This window comes from Schistocerca piceifrons, chromosome 4 (genome assembly GCF_021461385.2).
Source record: "Schistocerca piceifrons isolate TAMUIC-IGC-003096 chromosome 4, iqSchPice1.1, whole genome shotgun sequence".
Classification (NCBI taxonomy): Eukaryota; Metazoa; Arthropoda; class Insecta; order Orthoptera; family Acrididae; genus Schistocerca; species Schistocerca piceifrons.
The window spans coordinates 514,803,686-514,828,754 of NC_060141.1; the positions used below are offsets into that span (position 1 = coordinate 514,803,686).

The window sequence follows — 25,069 nt, forward strand, 5'->3', positions numbered from 1 at the left end:
TTGCTACTCACCATATAGAGGAAACAGTCACAAACAGGCTCAATGAAAAGATTACTATACATTTTAGCTTTTGCCCAAAAGGCCTTCTTCGAAAGCACAAAACTCATACACATTCACACAAGTACAACTCACACACACATGACCACTGTAACTAACCACTTTGACAGGTCACCAACAGTTGTCATGTATTTATGTGTTGTGCTTGTGTGAATGTATATGTGTTTTGTATTTTAGTAAAAGGCATTTTAGCCAAAAGCTAAAATGTATAGCAATCTTTTCTTTGTGCCTGCCTGTGACTCAGCATCTCCTCTATATGGTGTCATTATGTCTTTTTGGAATTAATAAGGAATTATTTATTTGTAACTCTGAGAAGCGATGTAAGTGTTGTGGTGACAAGCATACTGTCAGTGGGAACTAGACAAATGCTCCTGAGGAGTTGTCATATTAATCTTTGTTGCTAAAATGTAACATTTTGACCTGCAAGGTTCACCATCTATTTCACTGTGGAAAATTTTAAGTTGTGACCTAAAATGTCCTTAATGAATAAAGGTAATTGTTTTTAATCCCTGTCATAAATCTTTGGAGCCTTTCTAATGTGGTTCTTAGATCTGTTGCAGTTTGTAAACTGCTGCTTTTCTTCTGTATGAACTTAAGTCTATAAGCTTTATTTCTGATGGTTGGTTTCATATTTCTTTTGGCAAAAGTAACAGTATAATTGTTTGTGAAGTGCAGTCTGAAAACACTTTCTTCCAGACCTCCGACCTCTCACAAGCAATTCATTTGAACCACCACTCCCAGATGATGGGATCAGAGTGGTGGCAGAGCGGATGGAGTTTGAAACAACCTGTTTGCCTCCTGACGGTGATCCACCACCTCGAGTCTGGTGGCTTGACCCACAAGAGCGTGTCGTTACTGATACAGGCCCTGTGCGGGTCGATGACACACGGCTCATAATTGCAGCAGCACGCCCGGGGAAGGACGATGGAAATTACTCTTGCATTGCGGAAAATCTTGCTGGAACCAGTACTGCAAATCTTCAACTTATTGTGTCTAGTAAGTCCAGTGAGGCTCATTTTTGCATGTATGAGGGTAATAGTTAATATTTAACATACTTTTTTGAGAATAAATGTAAATATGTCAAAACTTTACTCTGCATCATTTTAATAATGAGAATAATAACAAATGTCAGGTGATGTTATAATTTTTTTCGTTAAAAATATAGTGTATGCCAGAGCCAGAGATATTTTAGATATTTTTGGTATGAAATATTTTTCATCAGATAATTTAAAAATTAATGGTTGGAAATATGAAACAATGTAAAAGTAATATTTTAGGTGTCAATGCATTATACAAGAACCCCTGCATATTTGTTAATGGCAATGCTATGTAATTGCTGGTTATTTATTCTCATTTACCAGTATCAGACTTTTTTTATTTTGTACATATATTATCAGGCATGGGAATGTAATCACTCCTCTTATGTACCTCACTTATGATGTTTTAGATTAATGTTAGCCAGGAGTTATCAGTTCCATGTAGATGATGTCTCATGTGCAGTGATACAGTGTAGATGACGAAAGTGTGTGTGTGTGTGTGAAAAAGTTGTATCAGTAGTGAGATAAGTGTTGCTTTCATAACCATTATTTTGCGGTGTGTAAAATATTTGATCCACTGCCAGCATTTTTAAACATTGTTGTTAAACATTTATTTATGGGCATTGTTGCAAAATACATTATTTTTAAACATTGTTCTATTCTTTTAAATAGATTTTGTATGTCATGACACAGTTTGTATAGAAAAGTTTTAATTCTGTTCTTTGAAAACTTCCCACTGACATACAGGGTGTTTCAAAAAGAATTATCTGATTTTAAGAAAACCTTTACTATTATGTTATTGAAGATATGTGTGTGAACAACGTACTGCTGGAAAGAGCAAACTCTCAAGTTTTACATGATTCCTGCTAGGTAGGAGCAGTGTGCGCCCACTTCAGTTTTAGTAAAAATGGTGTCGGGACAACAGAAAGCATTTTGTGTTTTATGTTTTTAACAGTGCGGGTCAGTAGTAAGTGTTCAGCGTAACTTTGGTTTGGTGTGGATCCTCCTACAGCACAGACATTAGACAATGGCATAAACAATTCATGAAGATGACAAACAACAGCATGTGAAGTTCTGTAATTTCGTTCTTGGAAAGATGGCGGATGCCAGTTTTCTCCCACGCTTAGTGTTTAGTGATGAGGCAACATTCCATTTAAATGGAAAGGTGAACCGTCATAATGTGAGAATATGGGTTATCAAACAATGACATAAAGTTGTACAACATGAGAGGGAATCACCAAAATTTAATGTGTTATGTGCAGTTTCATGGGAAAAGGTGTGTGGTCCATTTTTCTTTGCCAAGAACACTGTTACAAGAAGCACATATCTCGATATTCTTGAGAACTTTCTTTTCCCATAGTTTGTGACTGATTCAAATGACTTCATTTACTAACAGTATGGGGCACTGCCACACTGACATCTGGAAGTGCGGGAATTTTTAAATCAAAGGATTACTGAAGGATGGGTCAGTCGCTCTAGACCAAATGATTCAGCATTACATTACTGGCCTCCCAGGTAATCAGACCTGACTGTATGTGATTATTTCTTGTGGCGGTTTATTAAAGTCTCTGTTTATGTGCCTCTGTTACAAACAACAATGAATGAACTGAAACATCACATAACACATGATGTGCTTGCTGAAGTGTGGGAACAATTTGAATACTGCATTGACATATGCTGTGCATCTCAAGGAGGATATATTGAACACTTATGAGAAGGCATAGGAAAAAAAAAACTTCTTGAGTTTCCCATTCATCAAAAAACAAAATTCATTTGATATAGTTATTGGTTTTAGAAATATAGACATGCCAAATCTGATGATTCTTATTGATACGCCCTGTGTTATCATGGTAAAAAAGCAGAATAGTGCTTATAATTTGTTAACTGTTTAATGTCTTACGATAAAATACCAATAGATGAAGAGGCAGTAATATCACATTTCCAGGAGGAACTCAAAACATTTAGCTCTGGGCAGCAGCATGTGGAGCAATTGTGATTCAATTTTAGAAGGACAGATGACTAAGCACTAGACAGATACGTTCTGTGTAAGAAGCAGCAACTGTTGCACAGAAGATGCATAGGGCTATAGACAGAGAGATGCTATATGACATGCAAGTGGCTGTCAAAAGGGTGCTGAGTGAAGCTTTCATTGCCATCATAGCAGAATTTTATTAAATATTATGGAAAGACCTCTCACAAATCCCAAGGGAAGTCTAGTCATTTGGCTGGCTGATAGTTACACCACAGCTAGCATCCAAATAGTTATGGATGACCATGGAACCAAAATTGAGAGTAACAAAGCAAAATCATAAATACTGAACTCAGTTTTTCAAATGTTCCTTCACAAAGGAAGACTTAGAAGTATTGCCCCAATTTAATTTTTGCAACACTGCAAGTGATATAGTGTCTACAACATTGAAATGCAGCTGAAATTGCTAAAATGTCTCATGGACTAACAGAATCCGTGTCACAATCTTAACTGAAATATATCCCAGTCCCTTGAATAAAAGATTGTGTTCAGTGATTGTAAGAAAGCACTGGCCACACCAATCTACAAGAAGGATGTTTTTTTGAGTGTAGTACAAATTACTTTTTTTTATTTCATTATTCTAAATAACTTGTAAATTTTTTTACTGTGATTTGAACATGACTTCCTTCCAACATGTTATGTGAGGAGTATGTATTCATTTTTCAAGCTCTGTTTTTTTTCAAACAGATCCTTTTTTTCCATTAATTTCTTGCAATGGACGTTCTTATTCTGGAATAATCAGTACCATCCATGAATACATTTAGAGAAGAAATCATTCAGCTAAGGAACAGTGTCATTTCTTTTCCCATGTTAAACACATACCTTGTGAGTTAATGTCTTCTTACATATTGTAAATGTGTAACCTGAACTGCTCTCATGAAAGTTTCCAAAATATTAAAAATTGCAAGATTAGAGATTATAAATGTTACACTAATACAGTTAAATTGACCAGTATCAGACACATGTTCTTTCTTTTTTTCCACAGTGACTGCACCTACCAAGCGTATTCTTTTCCTTTACAGAAACATTTCCACCATGCTTCTGTCAGTACAGTCCTATCATATAGTGCATTACATATGAGTCTTTGAGTAATTTGCATAATATAACAGCTTATCCTGCAAAATTTCCCACATACCCACCCTTGAATGACTTAGCAGAAAGTGGAGGAAGTAGTAAGATTTTTGCACATGGAGTCATTTACAATTTACAAAGCAGAATCTTTTAAACAATGCCTTGCTCTTACTTAATAACTAAAGTATTCTTTTGTGATGACCTAACCAATTTGCTTTATAATTCATCGTAAGGAAACATAATGTCATTCAAGAACAACCTATTTGAACAGTTCTTGTGTATCCGACCAGGTAGCAGAAAGATGGCAACGTGTACGTCTGCCGAAATATTGTGGAGAAATTATGATGCTACCCGTTTGGATACCCGAGAACTCTTCAAATTGGAAATACGCCGGGAAAACTTCAAATCGCAACAACCTATTTCACACAATACTTAGCTGGATTTCACTTATTAAAAATGAAATTAGAGTACTCTTCTCAGACCTCTGAAATTATTCATAAAATCACAGTTCACATAATAACACTTTTGTGTACTATGTCTCAAACCCATTCCTCTTTGTAAGACCCAGTTTCTCAGGGTTTTTCCATTATTATGAGAAAGTTATTAAAATAGAAAATTGCTCTTCTCTCTAACAATTTACAAATTCGGCATTAAAATGAATTTTCATTCATATCCCTATTCTGGCATTAGTACAGAATTATTACTAGGAAATAGAACAAAATTTTATTGAGAAGAGTGTTTTCATATAATAAATGTGCTTCTGACAGATATCACCTCTTTATCTTGCGGTAGCCACAAAGCTATTATACTTATTTATACCAAATGTTTCTCAAATATGCTGCCTCAGGAAATTAAGGTGACATTTTAATTTTCTTACAGCATTATCGTCTACTTCATTCTGGACACTCATATTTTTTTCTAATCACTTTTCTTCTACTTGTTCAGTGTCATATATTATGGTTGTATTTATTGTAACCCTTTCATAAAATTTTGCAAACTTTACTACAGTCAGCCCTCTCTTCTACTTCAGTTTCCTCAAAATTTCATTGTTTCCATAGCATCAATCACTTAGGAAGTGCCACTACAGCTGCTCTGGGACCATTAATTTCTTTCACTACTTCTCTTTTTACGTTCATTCATTCATTAACACATCATGCTTCACAAATCTGATCATAAAGCAAAGCCTTCTGGGTCATTGAAACTGCAACACAATGAAGGCAGTAGCAAAAAGCTTTGAACTACATGAAGTGTACTACATGCAAATGATTAGCATTTCAGTTCAACTATACAAAGCAGGTGGAGTAATACTATTTAAAATCTGTATACTGTTTCTCATTCAGAAATTGTACTTGAAAGGGTTGTGTGTTTTTTTTTTTCCCTCGCCTGTAAGAATGATTAATGTGACAATGGCAGGACTGTGGCTTTTGAGGTTGCAGTGTATTGTTCATGATATTGTTGCTTGTGTTGGTCAGTATCTTACGTAGACAGTGTGGGCATCTGGAGCATCACTGATTTACCACATGTTGATCATTATTGTGGCTGCAGAGGGAGCTATACTGACAGTACTGGGCCCAATGACAACACTAGTCACAGGGGTGGCACCACATCATCTTTTCAGACAAGTCCTGCTTCACTGTGTAGCATCATGTTGAACATACCTTGTGTTTAGAAGCTCTGAGGAGAATGAGCATTGCTAGATTGTACTTGTCATTGTCATTATGCTAAAGGTGACAACTCTGTGTACTAAATTTCACACTCCTTTTGCCCCCAAATTCACTTACAAATTTAATAACACCTTCTTCCTGTAAAATTGTATGTGCATAATTAGCTGAAATTTTATTAATTACTATCCTTCTGGTGTTGCAGTTTTAATGACTAGCAGTGTTCATTAAATGGCAGAAGCAGCTGGTAGCTTCTGTAAAGTATTATTTATTAGCAAATAAGTAGAGCCATTGGTATTCCTCTAACACTAATGAGCTACTTTTTTAATCTGATATCAAGCATTTATATAGCATTACTAGCCGGTAAAGTTAAAAGTCTGCTTAATATGAGCATTAAACAATGGAAATTCCATATTGGAATATCAGAAATATACGGAAAAGATAGATTGCTACTCACCATAAAGAAGACACATTGGTTTGCATACAGGCTAAATGAAAAGACGGTTATACATCAGCTTTCAATCAAAGCCTTCTCCAGAAAAAGGCAAACACTCACACACAAACACACACACATTCATTTACGCAAGCGAGCACATCTCATGCACACGTGACTGCCCTCTCCAATAGCTCAGATGGGTCAAAGGGGGACTTCTGATGACTTGTTGAGTTCATTCCATGTTGAGTTGCTGCATTACACCAGGCAAAAGGAGGTCCGACATGGTATTAGGAGGTGTCCCATGACTTTTGTCATCTGAGAGTATGTACTGCAAATATTTGTCATACTGACAGTAGGATATTTACTTACACAACTGACCTAGCCATTGATATCCACAGAATATTCATAGAGGAAATGGAAAGGGTACTGATAGAAAATCTCTTGAGTATTGTGACAGTACTGTTGTAAGTGGCACCTCAACCCCAGCCAAAATAAAACAAAATGGTCATGCTTCCATCTCAGTAACAGGTAGGCAGACCTGTAACTGAAAATCTACATTAGTGAAAATGCTGTGAAACACAACCCAACCTAAAGTATTTATGTGTCATGCTTGCCAAGTCCTTGATGTCACACTTGACTAATACTAAAACCAGATTTCACCACAGGAATAATATTATTGTAAAGCTGTGTGGTGCCATGCAGAGATCAGCTGGTGCTCTATGTTGTATTAGTGTAAAGGACAAACAGCAACCATACCAGCAGTCTTGACACCTAACTCAATATAACAATATGTATGATCAAAGGCTGTTTCAAAACTATACCACCCTACAGGTTCTCAGCTCTAAACCATCCTTCCACGTGAACTCAGAAGACTGGAAGCTTTGTCGCATGAATAGAAAAAGATATTGGACAACCTCAGCTTCCCGTTCTTGGCTGTATCGCAAGTGCTGTATCTAACAGGCTAAAATCCAAGCAATCAGCCATAAAAACTGCTATGGAACTTCTTGATGAAGAATTTGATATATGCCATAAATGGTAGCAAATATGATTTCAAAATGCATCACCAGCAAAAACTGATCTAAAAACTTGTGTTAAGCCAACAGTCTTCAATTTGCCTGCCTGACACATATGGGAGGCAGTTAACAGAATCTGCACAAAGCATGGAGTATGTGCATCCTGCCTTATGGCTGGAGTGAGACACTCCACACCAATCAACGCAGCATGGAGGAGTATAATTTAACATCATATCTGGGCAATGCAAAGGATTTTCTGACACTGGATGCTGATAACAGGGTTCAGAAATGAAATTTAATGTTATAAATTTTTCTCCAATAAACTATTATCCCATATATGTAAGATTTATGTATTCTGTTTCATCTGTTTTTTATTGCATATCTGTAACAAAATGTATAATAATACCACATATTCTGCTATATTCTAAATAAAGTAAGTAAATGATTTTCAAAAAATTTTCGAAGCATGAAAACTGGTCATTTATTTGAGGTCACTTATTTCCTCCACTTTTATAAATGGCTATTGTTACTGTATATTTCAGCCCTTTGAGAATCACCCATTGACTTAAGAATTACTGCTTTTTACTGATCTTTTGATTTTTGCTATATCTCACTAATGGTTGATGTGGCAAAATTGATGTCTTCTAGAGAAGTATGTAATGCTTGTCTACACAATGCATTTCTTGTCTAAGTAAACTTAACTGATCTTCTTTTGACAGTTCATTTTTCCTTTCCTGTGTTTTCAGCTGTTATAAGGGAGAATTTATTGACTTTAGCACCCAATGATTTGAATCTAACACCAGCTGTCTTATTACAACTATCATGAAGCAGTTGACATTTGCCCTACAAAGTTGATCTGTTTTTAGCTTGTTAATGCTCCAGATTGCCTTTGCTTTTTCTTGGACACTTGAATTCATGGTGCATAATTCATGGGCTTTATATTTTTGATGGTTCAGTGAAGAATTTTGCAGTATTGTTTGTAATGCTCCTTTAAACTTTAGTTAGAGCTAGTCTCTGTAGATCTTTCTTGCTGCCAAAAAACATTTTGTACAACATATGAGCTGCCCATTTTCTTGGCTTCCACTGTAATATCCTTTCATGTTGTAAAGGACTATTGCTTTCACAGTGCTGTAAGAATATGTTTAAAAAAGAGCTAAATTACTCACCTACTCTATGCCCTCAGTGACCATTGTTTAACCAGTAAACTTTCTCTGGGTAATGTAACTGTGTTAGCATTTATAATACTGTGAAACTGTACTTCTTTCTCTGAGTACTGTAACTGTGTCAGCATTTATAATTCTGTGAAACTATACTTTTCTCTTTGTGGTTAAACCAGAACAATATAAATACTTTGTTGCTGTCATATGACTATTTGAGGCTCATATCTAATTGTTGAGACACAATGTGCTTGAGAAATAAATTATCAATCACTGTTGCCCTATGTTCTTCTATTCCTATTGGAAATGTCTCTATGGGGCCAAAAAGAGCACTCCAAGTGCCCTAAGTCATTACTATCTATGATTTTGATGTTCCCACATACAATGGTACAATGCTTTACCATTTATTTCTAATGTGTTGCATTAGTACCCTGTCTAACCACTTAGTGAAGTTTAAAAGTATTTTTGTGGTATAATATATCATAACCACTATTTTGTGAGTTCTAAAGTCTGTTACCGAAGCAGAGCACTGAAATTACTATTCATGCAATGTCTATGCCCATAGAATTTTCCACTTTTTGTATATGTAGCTGTTCCCCATTTCCTTATGTTATTACTACAGTAATGTGATAATAACTTAAATCACGTTCTGTCAAGCATAAAATATTTATAGAAAGACATTTAGAATTTTCAGTTTTCTGTAGTGGATAAGAAGGCCGTATTTCATTATCAGTGTACTTTCAAATGTTCAGTCAAGTTGTTAACTCAATTTTTCACATGATATTTCAACAGTTGACCTATTTATCTTCTTCAGGTGCTGTGAAGTGTGTTATTGTGCATATACATTGCATGGACTCCATCAGATTGTAAAGTATTGTTGGTTCACACTGCTATATTTAGCCGTGTTTGACATCCTATGCCCACTATGGCCTTTGATGCTCATTTACTCTTCAGAGCCTGCACTGTTATTTCATGAAACCAGCTATGATGAATGAAAAGGCCAGTGATATCTTAATAGATTGAGGACTTAGCCTTGCTTTCTCCCTGGTTTATTAGGTTTCTGACAATTTTGTTTTGAAACCCTTAATTATGTTGTCCTAGAAACTTGGAATTTGCACCACAACAGTGTTCTCAATGTCTTTGCTTTTATTATAATATCAAGGCAGTGCTTGGCTACTTCTAATTTGCTGGTTGTTTTAGTTGTGTGTGTTGCTGATGTTCTTTGCACCTGTCCTTGACTGTTATAATAATCACCAGACATTAGAGATGCCATATTTAGAGGGTACTCATCCAGTATTTGGAGATCTGGGTTGTCTTTAATGTTGGAAACATGACTTTTCATCTGTATTGACAAGCAAGATACATTGTACACTATATATCTAACTGATCCTTGGCTTTTCTGTCCCAGTCACAACCTCTTCCTCAGGTTCTATTGAATTTGTTAACCATGCCCACTTAACTTGTTGATATGAGTACCCAATTCCTTTGGAACACTGTTCATGGTGTTGTAATTCTTTGGTGAGACTCTCCTTCTGTGACAATGTTGGAGCTCTGTGGACCAGGTCCTTTAGTATGGAATCTCTTTGTGACAAATGATGATGGTTACAGGCATGAAGTTAGAGAATAGTACACATAATTTTTCTATATACATTGTGACCCAGGGAACCATCAGTTTTTCTCTTAACTAACATGTTGAGAAAATGCCCCAGCCTATTTTTCAAATTACATCATGTTTCATATTAGGACAGCTAGAGCTTGAATGTTGTAGGAATTCTTCCAGTTTTTTAATTTCATGTTGCCACACCTTAAATGTGTTATACACATATTAAAAGAAACATGTAGGTGTCAGGCTGGCAGATTCTAGTGTGTTTGATTCATAGTGTTTCATGTATATGTTTGCCACTCTGAATGATAATGAACTATTCACCGTTGTGCCATCTGTTTGTTTGTAATATTTTCCATCAAACAAGAAATAATTGGACATGATTAAGTGATTGTGACATTTGCACTTCCCCACATAATTACTGATAAAACATTTCAGGTATTTTGTCAGCTGATACATAAGTGTGCCAATATTACAAACTGTGAGTCTTACAGGAATGCCTTCTTCATCTACCATAAGAAGCCCATACAGCTGTGGTGTTCTAAGACCCTTAAGGGTGTTAATGGAAAGCCTGATTCACTAAAAACTTCCTGTTGATTTGGTTTTGTAGGATTGTTTCCTATTTGTCTGTAGGCAATATCTTTCAAAAGTCATAAATCTTGCTGTCCCCATGTCATATGAGAATGATGGTGTTGCCTACACCAGTTGGCAGAATTGTGGTACTGTATTTGCCCTTCTGCAGATTTATAGATGTTACTCTCTCTTTCTCAGAGATTTTGAATACAAGCTTTGGTGCTTCAGGAAAAATTCTACAGGTTTTGCAGTGAACCTCTTCTACTGCTGTAATGGGAATAAAGCTGTAACATGATCTGCAGAATTGATATAATCTGCTATTGGTAGCATTTTTGGAATTGATGCAAAATTTAGCCATTTAGCAAGGATCTTCACTATGTCCTCATTCAGATATCTGTGAGACAGCTCCCTCCTTCTTGTCTAGTTTTGAGTGCAAGTGATCAAATTTTTGCTTTCTGGCACGTGCAATCTACTTGTGATGTCATATTGTCAACCCATTCTCAAGAATCTCCAGAGAATGTAGCTAATATGTAAGGATAGAGCTATAGAAAAGCTTCTTTGAAGTGGTGTCTACCAGTTTTCGCATATCACATAAGTGACTCAATGTACATACATTATAGATTATATGCAAGTAATACTTTTTTCTTGATATCTGAATTCATACCTTAGGTGCAGTGGTCACGACTGCAAAGACTAAAATAAATTACAGATAACATACCTCTCATTGATTAAATGATGATGGAATCTGAAGACATTAGTACAGACATATCTACACAAAACAAAAATGAAGCACTTCATAATGTAATATACATACTCAAGAAGTTAACAGCCATACAGCCTCAGTAATATTGTGCACAATTACTTCAAAGAAGTTTTTGCACGCTAAGTAACGTCCAGCAAATTATTTTCAGCTCCACCAACAGTGTTAGCATCGCCAATTCCTGTGACAGTGGAAGAAGGAGAGTCAGCTATCTTCAGGTGTCAGTTTGAAGCTATGCCTTTTCCAGTCACTAAAGTTCACTGGTTGAAGGATGGGAAACAACTGAGAGAAGCTGAACACTTGAAAACCAATCCTCGGACGGGAATTCTAAACATTACGGAAGTGTTCTTGGAGGACAGAGGACAGTATAGTTGCCAAGTTAATACTACAGGCTTTCCACCTCAAATCTCCAAAGCTGCTTCTCTTTTTGTTAAAGGTTAGAAAGTTGCAAAAACTTATTTGTTACAGAGTATGAATTTATTTTCTTTTGAATGGATTTGTTGTGAATGAGATCTAGGGAAAGAGCTTATTTGGTAACATAGCTTATCAGTAAAACAAGTGATGTGGTTTAGAATATGACAAAGTAATATGTAGGCCTATTTAAAGAAACTGGTTTCTTTAAGATATGTTGCAGAAATTGGTCTGGTGACAAACTGAAAAATCCCAAAAATTCAAAACATTGTTCTTTTTTAAATAATTTTTTTAAAAATAGTTCTACTTATAGAAATTAATGTGGTTGTAGTGCAACTAGAAATATAAAAGAATTCACAAGATCTTCAAGTTTTATCTCTTCAGTAACTGAATGGGGATAAGAAAATGGGATGAATGTTGAAAACAAGAAAAGCCCAAAGAGACAGTACTGAGTAAAGCAGAACACTTAAGTTGAGAGGGATAAAATGTGTAAGAGTTGCAATGAACATCAGAGAGTTAATTATAGGACAAATGGCCAACATTTTGATAAGGTAATAAAGTGCTGTCACAGAACAGGTAATCTGTGTGTCATAAAATAATAGAATAATAACAGAAAGATGGGAAGACAAAACATCAGTTTTATTGGAATAGTAAGTGTGCCTAAATAATAATAATATATCAAACAGATAAAAAGAAAAGAGTAGAACCATTTTAAGAAGAGGCATGTTAATAACAGGATACTCGATGCTGCCTTTTGAATTGTCTGTATGCAAACATTTATGGTCATCAAAAGCCTCATCATTGTGTTATTTTCCATCACACATTGTATTTCTTCAATCAAATGTCTCATCATTGACAGACCTAGAAACATGGTAATAAAAGATACTTAGTGCAAGTTTTCAGATGGTGATTTTGTACAAGATGTGAATAAGTATATTCTTAATCAATCTCTATGGATCCCCTTAGGGAAAATGATCCAAAAATAATCATAGTGGAATGGCAGTAAAATTAGCTACAGTGGCCTTATTTTAAAGACCTAAATTCAAAAACTGTGGTCTTGGCCAACAAGATAACTGAATGACTTCAGTCTAGTGCACACCAGTTCACAGAAGACTAGAAGGATGTACATCACATTTTAGCTTGACTGAGGATAGAACAGAAGCTGATTGAGATAATTGCCGAATATGTAGGCAGTTGTTATGTTGATAACCAGAGTGATGAAGTCATAGCAGGCATGAAAAAGAGATTTCACTGTTTGTTGGTCAGTTTAATGTTTGTAGAAGTAACCAGAAGATAGAAATAATATGTACAGGTGATAAATATATGTCAGTGTGCTGTACTAGATATCAGTAACTGCAGCAGGCTACAGATCTGTAAGTGACCTCTTTTTTTTTTTTTTAAAATATACGCTGAAATGGGAAGGAGCCACTCCGGTACCAATTCGTCCATCTACTATGTTTCATGTGCCTGTTTCTTAAGGAGAGAATTTTTTGCTAACTACATGACTAGGAAATTCTTAGAATTATTTCTCTTCTGATATCTTGTCTATTAAAGACAGATGTTTCTGTGAAAGGTTTGTACCTTTCAAGATGCTACTCGTATATTTGTTGATGTGTTGGTTGTCTTTATCAGCAACAATGAGTGAAGGCATGCTGAAAAGTAATGCCTCAGAACTTTTTATGTGAAAACCCTCAAAGCTTTTTAAATAAAACTTATTTTATTAACATTCTACATCTTCATTCTTCATGTCTACACATTTAATTCTCAACATAGCCATCATGGTGACGAACATGTTTCTCACAATGAAGGACCAGTTTGTTGATTTTGTCACTGTAAAAAGTTTGACTTTGTTGATGGGGCCACAGCCTCACCTCTGCTTGCACTACTTCTTCACTAGCAAAGTGAAGTTCTCAAAGGCGTTCTTTATATTTTGGAAATAGATGAAAGTTGGATGTTGCCAAGTCAGTACTGTATGGAGGATGATAGGTGACAGTGAATCCAAGGCATCAAATTGATGCAGATGTTGCAGTAAGGTGTGTGGTATGGCATTGTCATGCTGAAGGAGAGGTTGCTCCATGTGTTGACAAACTCTTTGAATTTGAAACTTGACTACAGCATGCTGATTTTCATACACCAATATAGTTATGTTACATACCATGTTACGCACTACAATTTGGAGTCCTCTAGTGGCAAGGGCTGTAAATATGTGGACATGAAGAATAAAGATTTAGATTGTTAACAGCATTTATTTTATTTTAAGAGCATTAAGAATCTTCACACAAAAAATTCAAAGGCTGTACTTTTCAGCACATCATGTACAATATGTTAATTTGTTGCATTCCTTTTTTGATTTCTGTTTTGAACCTCATGTGTCATATTTTTGCTGATCTTAAGTCCTCAAAGGCATGTCATGCCATCTACTGGCTTTTTCAATTTTGCTGTATCTTTCTCTTTTTTGTGTTTGTTAATGAAATACACAACTATGAACTTTGCAAGCTTGAGGTTTTGTAAATTGTTTTATCTTTCTGTTTGCACTCTTACCACATACATTAGCTAAGTAGATGTGCTTTATCTGTCTTTAATGTAGAATACCTTTTATTTTTACCCCCTGGATATTTGTGCAATTTATACTAAAAACTTATCTTGTATTTTATTTCTTCATTTCTTTTGTTTCTTATGTTGATAATTCAGTTACACTAATATTTTTAAATGCTTCATTAGAAGAACATTTTGTTTTTATATATATGTAGCTTCCAGTTATTTTATCTGGGTCTGTTTACATTACCTTCATTGTGCTATTGCAAGGGAATTCACTAAGAAACAAATTGTCATAATGTGCTATTATTTCGGTTGTCATTTACTGAATCACATGCCTATTGTGTCCGTAAGTTATGATCAACAATTTTTACATGTCTGTGCTACATATTAGGACTAATCTTCAACTGAATTCTGGCAGTGTCTAAAATATTTTCACACTTACAGACATTTGTTGTAAAACATCCTGGGATAGTGATATTTTGAACATTTCAGATGTCCCAACAGAATTTAAAATAACACTTTCTTAAGTATAATTTAACTTCTGCAGTACTTTTTTTCACCAGTGACTTAATGAAATAGTTAACTGAGGTAATATCACAACTTTGGGAATGAGCCCATGCCCTTCATGAAACTGTAAAATATGCGAACTATCATGTAGCGCTATCAAACATTTTTATTTATTGTGAATGGAGTTTTTAACATTTGTCATTTTCAAGCAACAGAAAGCGTACCATGTATAGGGCATACTGGGTCCTTCAGCTAAGTTCTTCACATCAGATATTTCCTGAACCATTCAAGGTATCATAATTCTGTTTCCATGCAAATGAACTGTAAAGAAGTCCTCACTAAATGATGTATAGTCTCTTTTCATACCTACATTAATTACAGAGATATCAATATCTAATTTGCTTGTCCAAATAAAACTTTAGTTATCTCTCCCACTAGCGTCACAGTTCTAAAATAGATGAATCCAATGGCAAAATCCTGTCTCTAGTTTCAAACAAATTAAAATATATAGAACTTGGGATTTATCCATTTTAAACATGAAACTGACTGTTCTCTTATGCTGAAGTTTGTGTTACTACATGGAAGTGTCATATCAGTCTGATACGGTACTCCAGCTCAGTGCAGCAGGGAGAGTCTACTTACAACAGCATGACTGGAGACAAGTTTAGTTTAAAAATGATACTAATTACACTTCACTACACCTGGTTGGAGCTACACACCAACCGGATAGGAAAAGACAAGACATCTTAGGATGGTTTATCAGTTAATGGTAGTAACAGTTCTACTCCTGTTTTTTTCCAGAGCTTTGAAAACAAAGTGCACACAAAAAATTGAATGGAATTGTGAAGCAGTAAACTGAGGTATAAGATTGTTAAATAAAGAATATCAAGGAAAGCACTTACATTGCAAAATTACTTTAGCATCAGCAATAAAAAGGGATCACGAAATAATATAGCCAAATACACTTACTTAAAATTCCATTTATGTCATCAAGTGGTCAAAATGCCCACTATCTGCTGCCGTACACATTTGCAGCCATTTGCAGCCACCAGTGCAAGGACTTCTAGACAGACTGAAGATCTATGATATCATTGCACTTGCTGCAATAATGTGACCTTTCAAATCTTTAAGTTCATTGAAACTCATGCATGGACTTCATCTTTGAGTTTACCCCAGAGAAAAAGCCCAGTGGCATCAATAATGCCTTCAAATCCTGTCTAGTGATGGAAAACCAATGAGCCACGCATCCATCATGATGGTACCACATGCATCTACATATTTCAAGTAGTAATTCCTCTAATAGATCCTGTAGCACTTTGGTAAGAAATTGTGTGTATTTTTTATGTATGAAGCTTACTTCATTGAAGTAAAGAGCAATCACATAATCTCCAATAACCCCACATGAAACATTCACACTCCAGTGCCTCCAATGACCAACATGTTACAGCCAATGCTTATTGTCAGCAACCTAATAACACATGTTTCAAACAGTCAGTTTTCCATGGTTTGTAAATGTACATTCATTGGTTAAGGGAATCCTTTGAAGTGTGAACATATTGTCCTGATGTCACATCAGAACTGAGCAACAGAATTCCATGTGTCTTCAGCAACACCAGTGGTTAATCTGCTGTTGAAGTGACACATGATATGCTATGGATGCATTCTTATTCTTGAGCTACTCCTATTTTCCATGGAGCTGAAAAGGTGGATTATGAGAAACAGCTGCCAGATCATCTATTTCATTTGCTCTACTCATTGCTGGCTTCCTCCTTACCATGTGTACAGTATTCTAGTGCCCTTCCAACACAATTTTTTTTACACATTTGCCGAATTTTCATTCTTTTCAAATACTGTCCATTAGGATACCTTCAAGCATACAGTTCAGCTGCTGTCTTTGCATTCGTTCTGCATTCTCCCTGGAGAGGTATCATATCTAATTTCAGGTGCGTGAGACATAATTTTTTTTCAAATTAACAAGCACTTGACACTAGTGAATGACACAAAGAGAATGAAAGCTATATTTCCTGCATGTCTCTTTTTTACTGGTGTCATGGTGCTGCAGCAATCTCTTTCCTTCTTATCAGGTAGTAAGTATTTACTTATTTGGGTAGGAAATCACAGACTTCCACGTAGGACAGAAATCGATTTCATGTTAAATACAGGTAAATGTTAAGTTCGAAATGTTGTAATTCCCTTTGAAGAGAGAAATACTGTTTAATTTGTCTCTACTAGAATTACAATTCTAGCAGCGGGAATTACTATAGTTTCATTTCAAAAAGTTAATACTGATATTCCTGTACTTAAAAGGCTATACATCAGCTAGTCGAGACTTCCTCATAATTACAGTTCCAGAAATACTACAGTTGAACAGCTTAACTGAATCACCCTGTAGATAGAAGTCCATAAATTGAAACATGTAATTATGAAGGTCTTTCTGTTACTGTTATTGTGCTTTCAATTGCATGAAAATGACAAATGCTTAAAACTGCATTTGCAATGAATAAACAGTTTCGACAGCCATCAGCAGTGATTACCATGTTCAACAATCACCATACATGATTTCCTGTTATTTCTACGTGCTGTGTTGTTTAATCCTCTGCTATATGCACGATTTTTTTACCTCCGCTACACGCGCGTGGACTGAGAGTGCGCATTGTGTTTTATACCATTTTCATGAACAATTCTGACATTACAGTTGGCAAATATAATGTATTCAAGACTGGATAACATAAATAAAACAATGAATTTGTAAACACTGTATTTCAGCATCAGTAGTGTACATAAAATATTTTAACTCATAATTTACCCGTAAACCAATAAGAACATTTATTGTACTTGCTGAAATTTATGTTCATTCTGTTTTTTCACTCTTTTTCCAAATGAATATTAACCAACACTTATCTTAAGTAAATTAGTTCAGAAACTTTTTCAGAAAACTATAGTTTACAGCCTCACTGTCAATTCGAGTAAATCACTCGTGATGGTTGCCATTTTCGCTGCACTCACTGCACAGATATGCACTGACATGTTCCAAGCATACAAATTTATTGCACACATTGCAGGAAAATCTTGTCAGTCTGTTTTTTTTTCCTATCACAGAAGTTGCATCTTCCTCGAGCTGTTGTTTGTGGAGGTCTAGGAAGAGCTTCAGCTGTTGGTAATCTCAAAATTTCCTTGGTACGATTCTTTGATGTTCACTGGTGTACTTAGATGATTGACCTTCATTGTCATATAATCATGCAATAGTTCTTTGGCAAGAACTTTTAGATAGTCTTTTCCGGGAATTCTTGAATCCTAATTGCTCTTGTAAATTATGTATCCATTGATTCCAGCAATATTTAGAAGAGAGGAAAAAATTATAAATGGCCATCTTCTGGTAATTCTTGTCACAGAGTATGTACATTTCATCTCATCAACTTTATCCACACCAGATTTAGTCTCGTTGTGAAATGTTATTATTTCCGGCTTGCACTTTTCCAAATCACTGTCAATACTGTCATCATCATGTGAAGTAGACAGTACCAGAACAACCTTGTCTTTCTTAGGTTTATATGAAACCAGTGTCATATTCTTCCTAGATGCAAAAATTCTGGATTCCACAGGACGATCTTTTGCTACTCTCATAAATGGAGGAATTTCACGTTTATTTTTTCGAATTGTTCCAACCATTGTCAGCTTGTCATTTTCCAAGTCAGCCGCAAGTGGAATTGATGTGAACCAATTATTACATGTTACATTTCTGCCAGATTTGGATATGCATTTTACCATTCTTTTGACAATAGCATGAGGTGTGTTATCACAGAGATAAGGCCCGTCCACTTGCTTTCCACAGTATATTTCTAAATGGCTGGTATGGAACATCCTTGCATCTGTAAGTGCAAACATTTTTATACCATGTTTTGCCGGTCTTGATGGAATGCATTGTATAAATCCACATCTGTCCTTGAATGCATCCAGCATTTCATCTACTGTAACTAGTTCTGATAAACTATAATGTTTCTTGCAGTTTTCATTGAACTGATCTATCAAGAATTGGACAGCAGCAAATTTGTCTGTTTCCTTCTGATGAGCTCTGTTTCTAACGTGATCAAATCCCAGACATGTCAGCAAGAAACGAAAATGGTTTATGCCCATTGAAAGTCTGAAGTACTGCACTCCAGTACCATCTGCAGCCCAGAGATCTAGTAAATTCGTGTGTGATATTCGTAGCACACCCACCAAGAAAAGGAGTCCTAAACAAGCTTTGATTTCTGTAATGTTAGTGTCTGCAGCATCTCTTTCTCTGGAATATTTAGAATGGATGGTAGCAATGTAAATATTAGTGCAGCAAACAATTTCTTTTAAAATATCATCTGTGAAGAAAAGTTGTAAACAATCAATTGGATGCTTGGCATTTTTTGCTTCGCCTATGACTCCCGGTAAATGCTTGACAGTATTATGTTGAGGTCTTCTTACTCTTCTGTTTTGGACTAGAGGTCGATAGCTCCAGTGCACACTGTCTTTCCCAAAATACAAGTCAAATTTTTCGATAGAATCACTTTTGTCCAGCAACTGTTCACTATCTGAATAATGATCACTTTCGAATATTGACTCCAGATCACTACATTCTTCATTACCAAGCTCTACGTCCAACCACTGCAAAACCTGATCGTCATCCACCGTTCTTCTGGGGGGAGGGGGGGGGGGATGTGTATAACTTACTTCACTAATCGGTGTTGGTCAATGAAAAGGCTCATAATTGTGTGACAGTTTGGATAATAAATAAAAAAAGTTTCTAAACGTAACTGTCTATGTTTTGTAATATTATAAAGGAAGAAACTTCCTTACCTGCAATACACTGTAAAAGAACTGATGATAGAACCACGCCACACAAATTCACACACGCAGACTGACACTCTGCACCTCATGAGACTGCTGCTTCTGGCAATAATGACTAACTTCAATTGTTGCCAATAATTCGCTACAGAGGGAAGGGAAGGTAGAAAAAGCCGCTAATGGAAATCTTGAATTTATAAGTGATTGTTGATGGAAGGATAAAACAGCGGACTCACAGTCCGCGGTGCGTGTAATGGAGGGTTCATGTTGTATCAATGGATATTTCATGTTTTATTTAAATGATCACTACATGTTCTCAAGGATATGCTTACATAAAGTGATAAAATCTACATATTACACTGCTGGGGCCTGAAATTGAGAACTAACCACAAGTTTTAAGTTTTTAGAAATAACGTTAGATCCACTGAAGATTACATGTAAGTGGTGATACAGGTATAGGTGAAGGGAATTGGGAGGGGGGGGGGGGGTGGAGGATGGAGGAAAAATATTGTGTTTTGCAGATATTGTAGAGTTTGTGTAGCAGAAGACAGCAGCAAAATGCAGGAAGACCTGCAGAGCATTAACTTTGGGTACAAGGGCTGGCACTTAATCTTGAACAAAACTGAGTGTAACACACTGCGAATAAATAGGCAGGGAGATCAGTTAATGTCTGATTACACTATTTTCAATCAGTCACTATGAGTAGGAACAATTGTAAAATGTCTAAGAGTAGCTGCCTGGAATGACTTAAAAGTGGAATGAACACATAAACTAGCACTAGGAAAACCAAAAATGAGGCTGATAGTCACTGAAACATAATTCATCCACAAAACACTTGTTCCACTGATTACCGAGTTCTGATTATCAGTCTGGGATCCTCAACAGGTAGTATTAATAGAAGCGATAGAGAAGATCCAATACTGAGCAACATGTCAAACTCCAGTTGCAAGCATGATAAGAGAGATGTGCACTATTTACTGCTGAAATTCTGAGACCATGAAATTCAAGACTAGTCAGGCAATATATTATGAGGTCATCCAGAAAGTAAGTTCTGATGACTAATAAAGAAAACAAAAACATCAATAAGTACAAAACATTCATTGCAATATTTGCATCGATTCACTGTCTATTTTTCAACTGAGTCATCACCATTTCTGGGGCATTTATCACAATGGTGCACCATCAGTTGTTTGCCCATGTCATAGGAGTCTGCCATCAAAATCCAGAGCCACAAAGTCACTTAAGTCTGCACCTCTGCACTGTTGTGGAAACATTTTCCTCCTCAGATTTTTCAACGTTTCACAATGCTGCTTACGATTTATGGTCACCCATCATGGTAAAAACACATCAGATGACACCCATTGATCCCAGAAGACAGTGCACATGATTTTTTTGACAGAGACTGTCCGCTTGAATTTAGTCTTCACAGTTGAGCCACTATGTCACCAAAGTGTGGATTGTTGCTTTGTTTCTGATGGAGCATGTGACACCCATTTTTCATTCCCACTGACAACATAGTTGAGAAACTCGTCACCTTTCTTTGTGTACCCCTGTAGTAATGTTAAAGTTGCAGCCAGATGTTTGGTTTTGTGTTCATCTGTCAGTTGCCTTGGCACCCATCGTGCGCACACTTGATGAAAACCAAGTCACTGGGAGACAATTTTGTGCAACAGCAAGTGAGACATCAGGAGTAACTGATGAGAAGGAGAGAGTTCCGAAATAGTGAAGTGCTGTTATGCAAAATTGCTTGCCACACTTTTTCCATCAGTTATGGTGTCACCAAAGATGTTCAGCTACTGTGGTCTTTGTTGTGAATGTTGGTTCGTCCTGCAACAGATGTCTGCACCATCATCTGACCATACTGTCACTCATAATGTTGTGTTCTTATATGTGGCACAACTGGAGATGGATCACCACTGGAGATTGCTTCTGATCATGCAAAAATTGGATAACAACATGAACCTCACAGTTGGTGGTAGACAGTATTAGAGCACCCATTTCATCCTAGCACTTTGCAGCATCCACTGCCATCACAAGACTTAAACCACACTGCATTATTCCCACATACCTCCTCTTTACTCCTGTCTGACTACTCATGGCATCTCTGGATGCAATCAGAACTTACTTTCTGGATGCATCTCATACTTTCTCCCTCATACATCTCACAAAATGAGCATGACAAGGAAATGAGAGAAATTAGAGCTCGTATGGAGGCTTACTGGTAGTTGTTCTTACCACACAACATCAACCATGAAAAGGGGGACAGTGGAAATGATATCAGAAGTACTCTCCGCCATACATTATATGGTAACTTGCAGAGTGTAAATGTGAATCTAAATGTAGGTAAATTAAATTTCAACTCTAATTATAGAGTGATTCATTTCTTTCCAAATGAACTGAAATTTCAGCAAAACACAACAAAGAGTGTTATGTACTAGGTAAATAACTCAGAGGTGAACTTGAGAAAATGATAGAACATTATTTGGCAAATGCACAATATCCAATTTTTTAATTTTGAATTGTAACTCACGTATTATGAAACCTTTGCACTTTGTCTGAGTGCAGATTCCAGCAATGGAAGTATTACAATCTTATATTTCATGCAAGCATATTCATTAAAAAAAACTTACGGAACAACATTCTTTATCTATTCTACAGCTATAACTAATGTATCCATTGCCAAGAAAGATGCAAATAGCGCAATGTATTGTGTGGAATCTTGAACATCTTTTACTCAACACTTTAATCAATGGTTAACTGCCTTTACACATTTCTTAGGAGTAAAATATGCACCAGTATTCACCATGGAGACACTGTTTACAATAAAAGCAGTGAAGTATATAGTTATAGAAGTTTTGCCAATCATGAATGAATCATCCATTCTGACAGGCAACAAAAATAATTTAAAAAGAAAAGAGTATTAATTTCTGGTCAGTGGGTCCTTCTATTCCACAGATGATTTTATGGTTGAAAAATATTACAGCATATATCATACATTAATTAAATATTAATTGTAGTGTAAATATACTAGTAAGGAATACATTTACCTATAAACATTGATAATTTATTACTTCAGGACATTATTCGCACATTTCACTTTATTATGAGATGTCTTATGCATGATCAGTACAATTTACAAACTTCCCACTGTACAACTTAGGAAAAGCCAAACTTAAGGTATATACTGGGCAACAAAATTATAGGTTCACTTTTTTCGAACCCTGTCATTTTTTCCCACTGCAATGCAGATATTAAAAATATGACATGAATATGGGTGCTTCTGACCTTCCTCTGTAATGGTGCAGAAGTGTAGTGCTCTTTGATGTCACCCTAAGGCTCAGCGATAAGTTAGAAAGTAAGGTGTTGACATGCAGAAAAAGACTAGACATCAGTTGTCCATGTGAGGTGTAGGATGGATCAATGTTGTCACATTGGCCACAGTGGATGAGCCACACTTTAAGGTCATCACACCTCCCCTTACCCACATCTCACACCATCTCTTAACACTACTACTTAGGAGGTCAGAATTACAATGCCCAGCATTGAAATTGGATGGTTTTCTTATGGTGGTCAATGGAAACATTTTGGACTCACTATTGCTCAGAATCGACATGAAAATGTCTCAGGAGATGTAATAAAGGAAGTGAATGAAACTACACCTTCCCTTGTGTTGTCAATTTTCACACATTTCACAGTTGAAAACGACAGTCTGCAATGCAGTGTGCAGCAGGGTGACATTCGTGACAACCTTTCACACTACTGACATCCAGTAGGTGATTCGACCCATCTTTAAGAGCATATTGACCGATTGACTGTGATCATACTCCTTTGGAGTGTAGCATCACTGCAGTTTCCATTCTGGTGTGCAGGGTGTAATCATGAGGGACTGATCAAAACTATTCCATGAAATGTGAACATGATCTGAAGCAGGAAAGGGTGTTTATGCATTTTCGTCCCTGTTTTTTGCCATGTTCTGTAGCATGTGCATAGAGAGAGTGAATTTGATACATGCATGAATAAAACACTGAGGGAATACTTTAGGCACCTCTGAGCCAAATTCTGAACCTCAGTATTGCAAATGCAGAAAATGGTTATGTTTCAGATAAGTGACTTTTTAATTTTGGTGTGCAGTGTAGAAGAGAAAATAGTGTTTCTTACAGGAGTTCAAAAATCAGACAAGAGATGCAAATGTATGTTGACAATTAATAATTAAATTAGAATAATATTTTTTATGTAATCAATGAAAACAAAAATACATAAATTATTCAATTTTGTTGTAATCATTCTGTGTGTGTGTGTGTGTGTGTGTGTGTGTCTTATGCTCTTATTTTTTTCTGAATTTTCTATATAGGCATAAGGTAACGAACTGTTTTTAGTTTAAGGCATGATCCTTACTTGGCTTCAATGATTGTGTTTCTTATCTTTCATTTAGTGGAATGCAAATTGGAATCTGACTATCAACATAAATATGTTGAGATGATGATACTGAGAACCCAGACTTTAAAACTATTAAACTCAAACCTTGTGACCATTTGATCCACTGAAAATAATTTGGTATACCTCCTACAGATCTTTTATCATAGTTTTCTTCTTTTATGTCTTTAATTATCATATACAATAATTGTGGATTACTATTTTTTTTAAAAAAAGTTTATTCTTTACCCTAACATTAACAGGGACTAGAATAAATCCTAGAGACACTTTACCATTTCTGAAATTCCAAAACCTCAGCAGGAAAGCTCTTTTAAATTTAGAACTCCAGCCTTCAAACAATGTCTTTAAGAGGGCATTATTTACTGAGCAATATTATAATAAATTTGGAAAATGAACAAAAGTTCAAAAGCACACCCTCTAAATCTTCAGCAAACAGAATCTATTTATATTCAAATAAATTAAAGCATGTTAAGGTTAAAAGGAAATATTGCCATAATATTAGAATGTATGAATGGTATGCTGCACATCAGATGTAATGCGTACAAAAAAAATTCTTTTTTAGGAGCAACTGATGTTCTGTTAGTTCTTGATAATGAACCTGTTTTTGCCAAGAAGAAATTTAATTTAATTTAAGTGGGACAAAAGATCTTACTTTACTAAAATGTCCAGTTCATCTGTTCTGAGAAACACATGAACACTTGTCTTCCTCTTAACTTTATAACTCTTCAGATAGTTGATGATCGAGCCTACCAATTTCTTCATGACCTATTTTTCTATAAGACAACAATTATTTCTTTTCATCTGTCATACTTACTGCACCATATGTTGAAACTAGCAGAATGTTGAGTGAATGGTCATCCACAATTGGTTATGGTAAAGCTAATCATTTGCCTTCAACTTATCAGTCACTCAGTTGAATTTTTATTTCTCATATCTTCTACTGTTTTGTTGAGTAGTGATATTTTTT

General features: G+C 35.7%; 1 protein-coding gene across 1 annotated transcript in view; it reads left to right on the forward strand.

The window, feature by feature from the left end:
* The window catches only part of LOC124795955 (inactive tyrosine-protein kinase 7-like), a gene marked incomplete at its 5' end in the record, with an annotated part of 453,772 nt that overhangs the window by 394,292 nt on the left and 34,411 nt on the right, over positions 1–25,069 (forward strand). The window contains 2 exons of the mRNA XM_047260035.1: positions 754–1,053; positions 11,549–11,833. Coding sequence (XP_047115991.1) covers positions 754–1,053; positions 11,549–11,833 — 585 coding nt within the window. The remainder of the gene's footprint in view (positions 1–753; positions 1,054–11,548; positions 11,834–25,069) is intronic.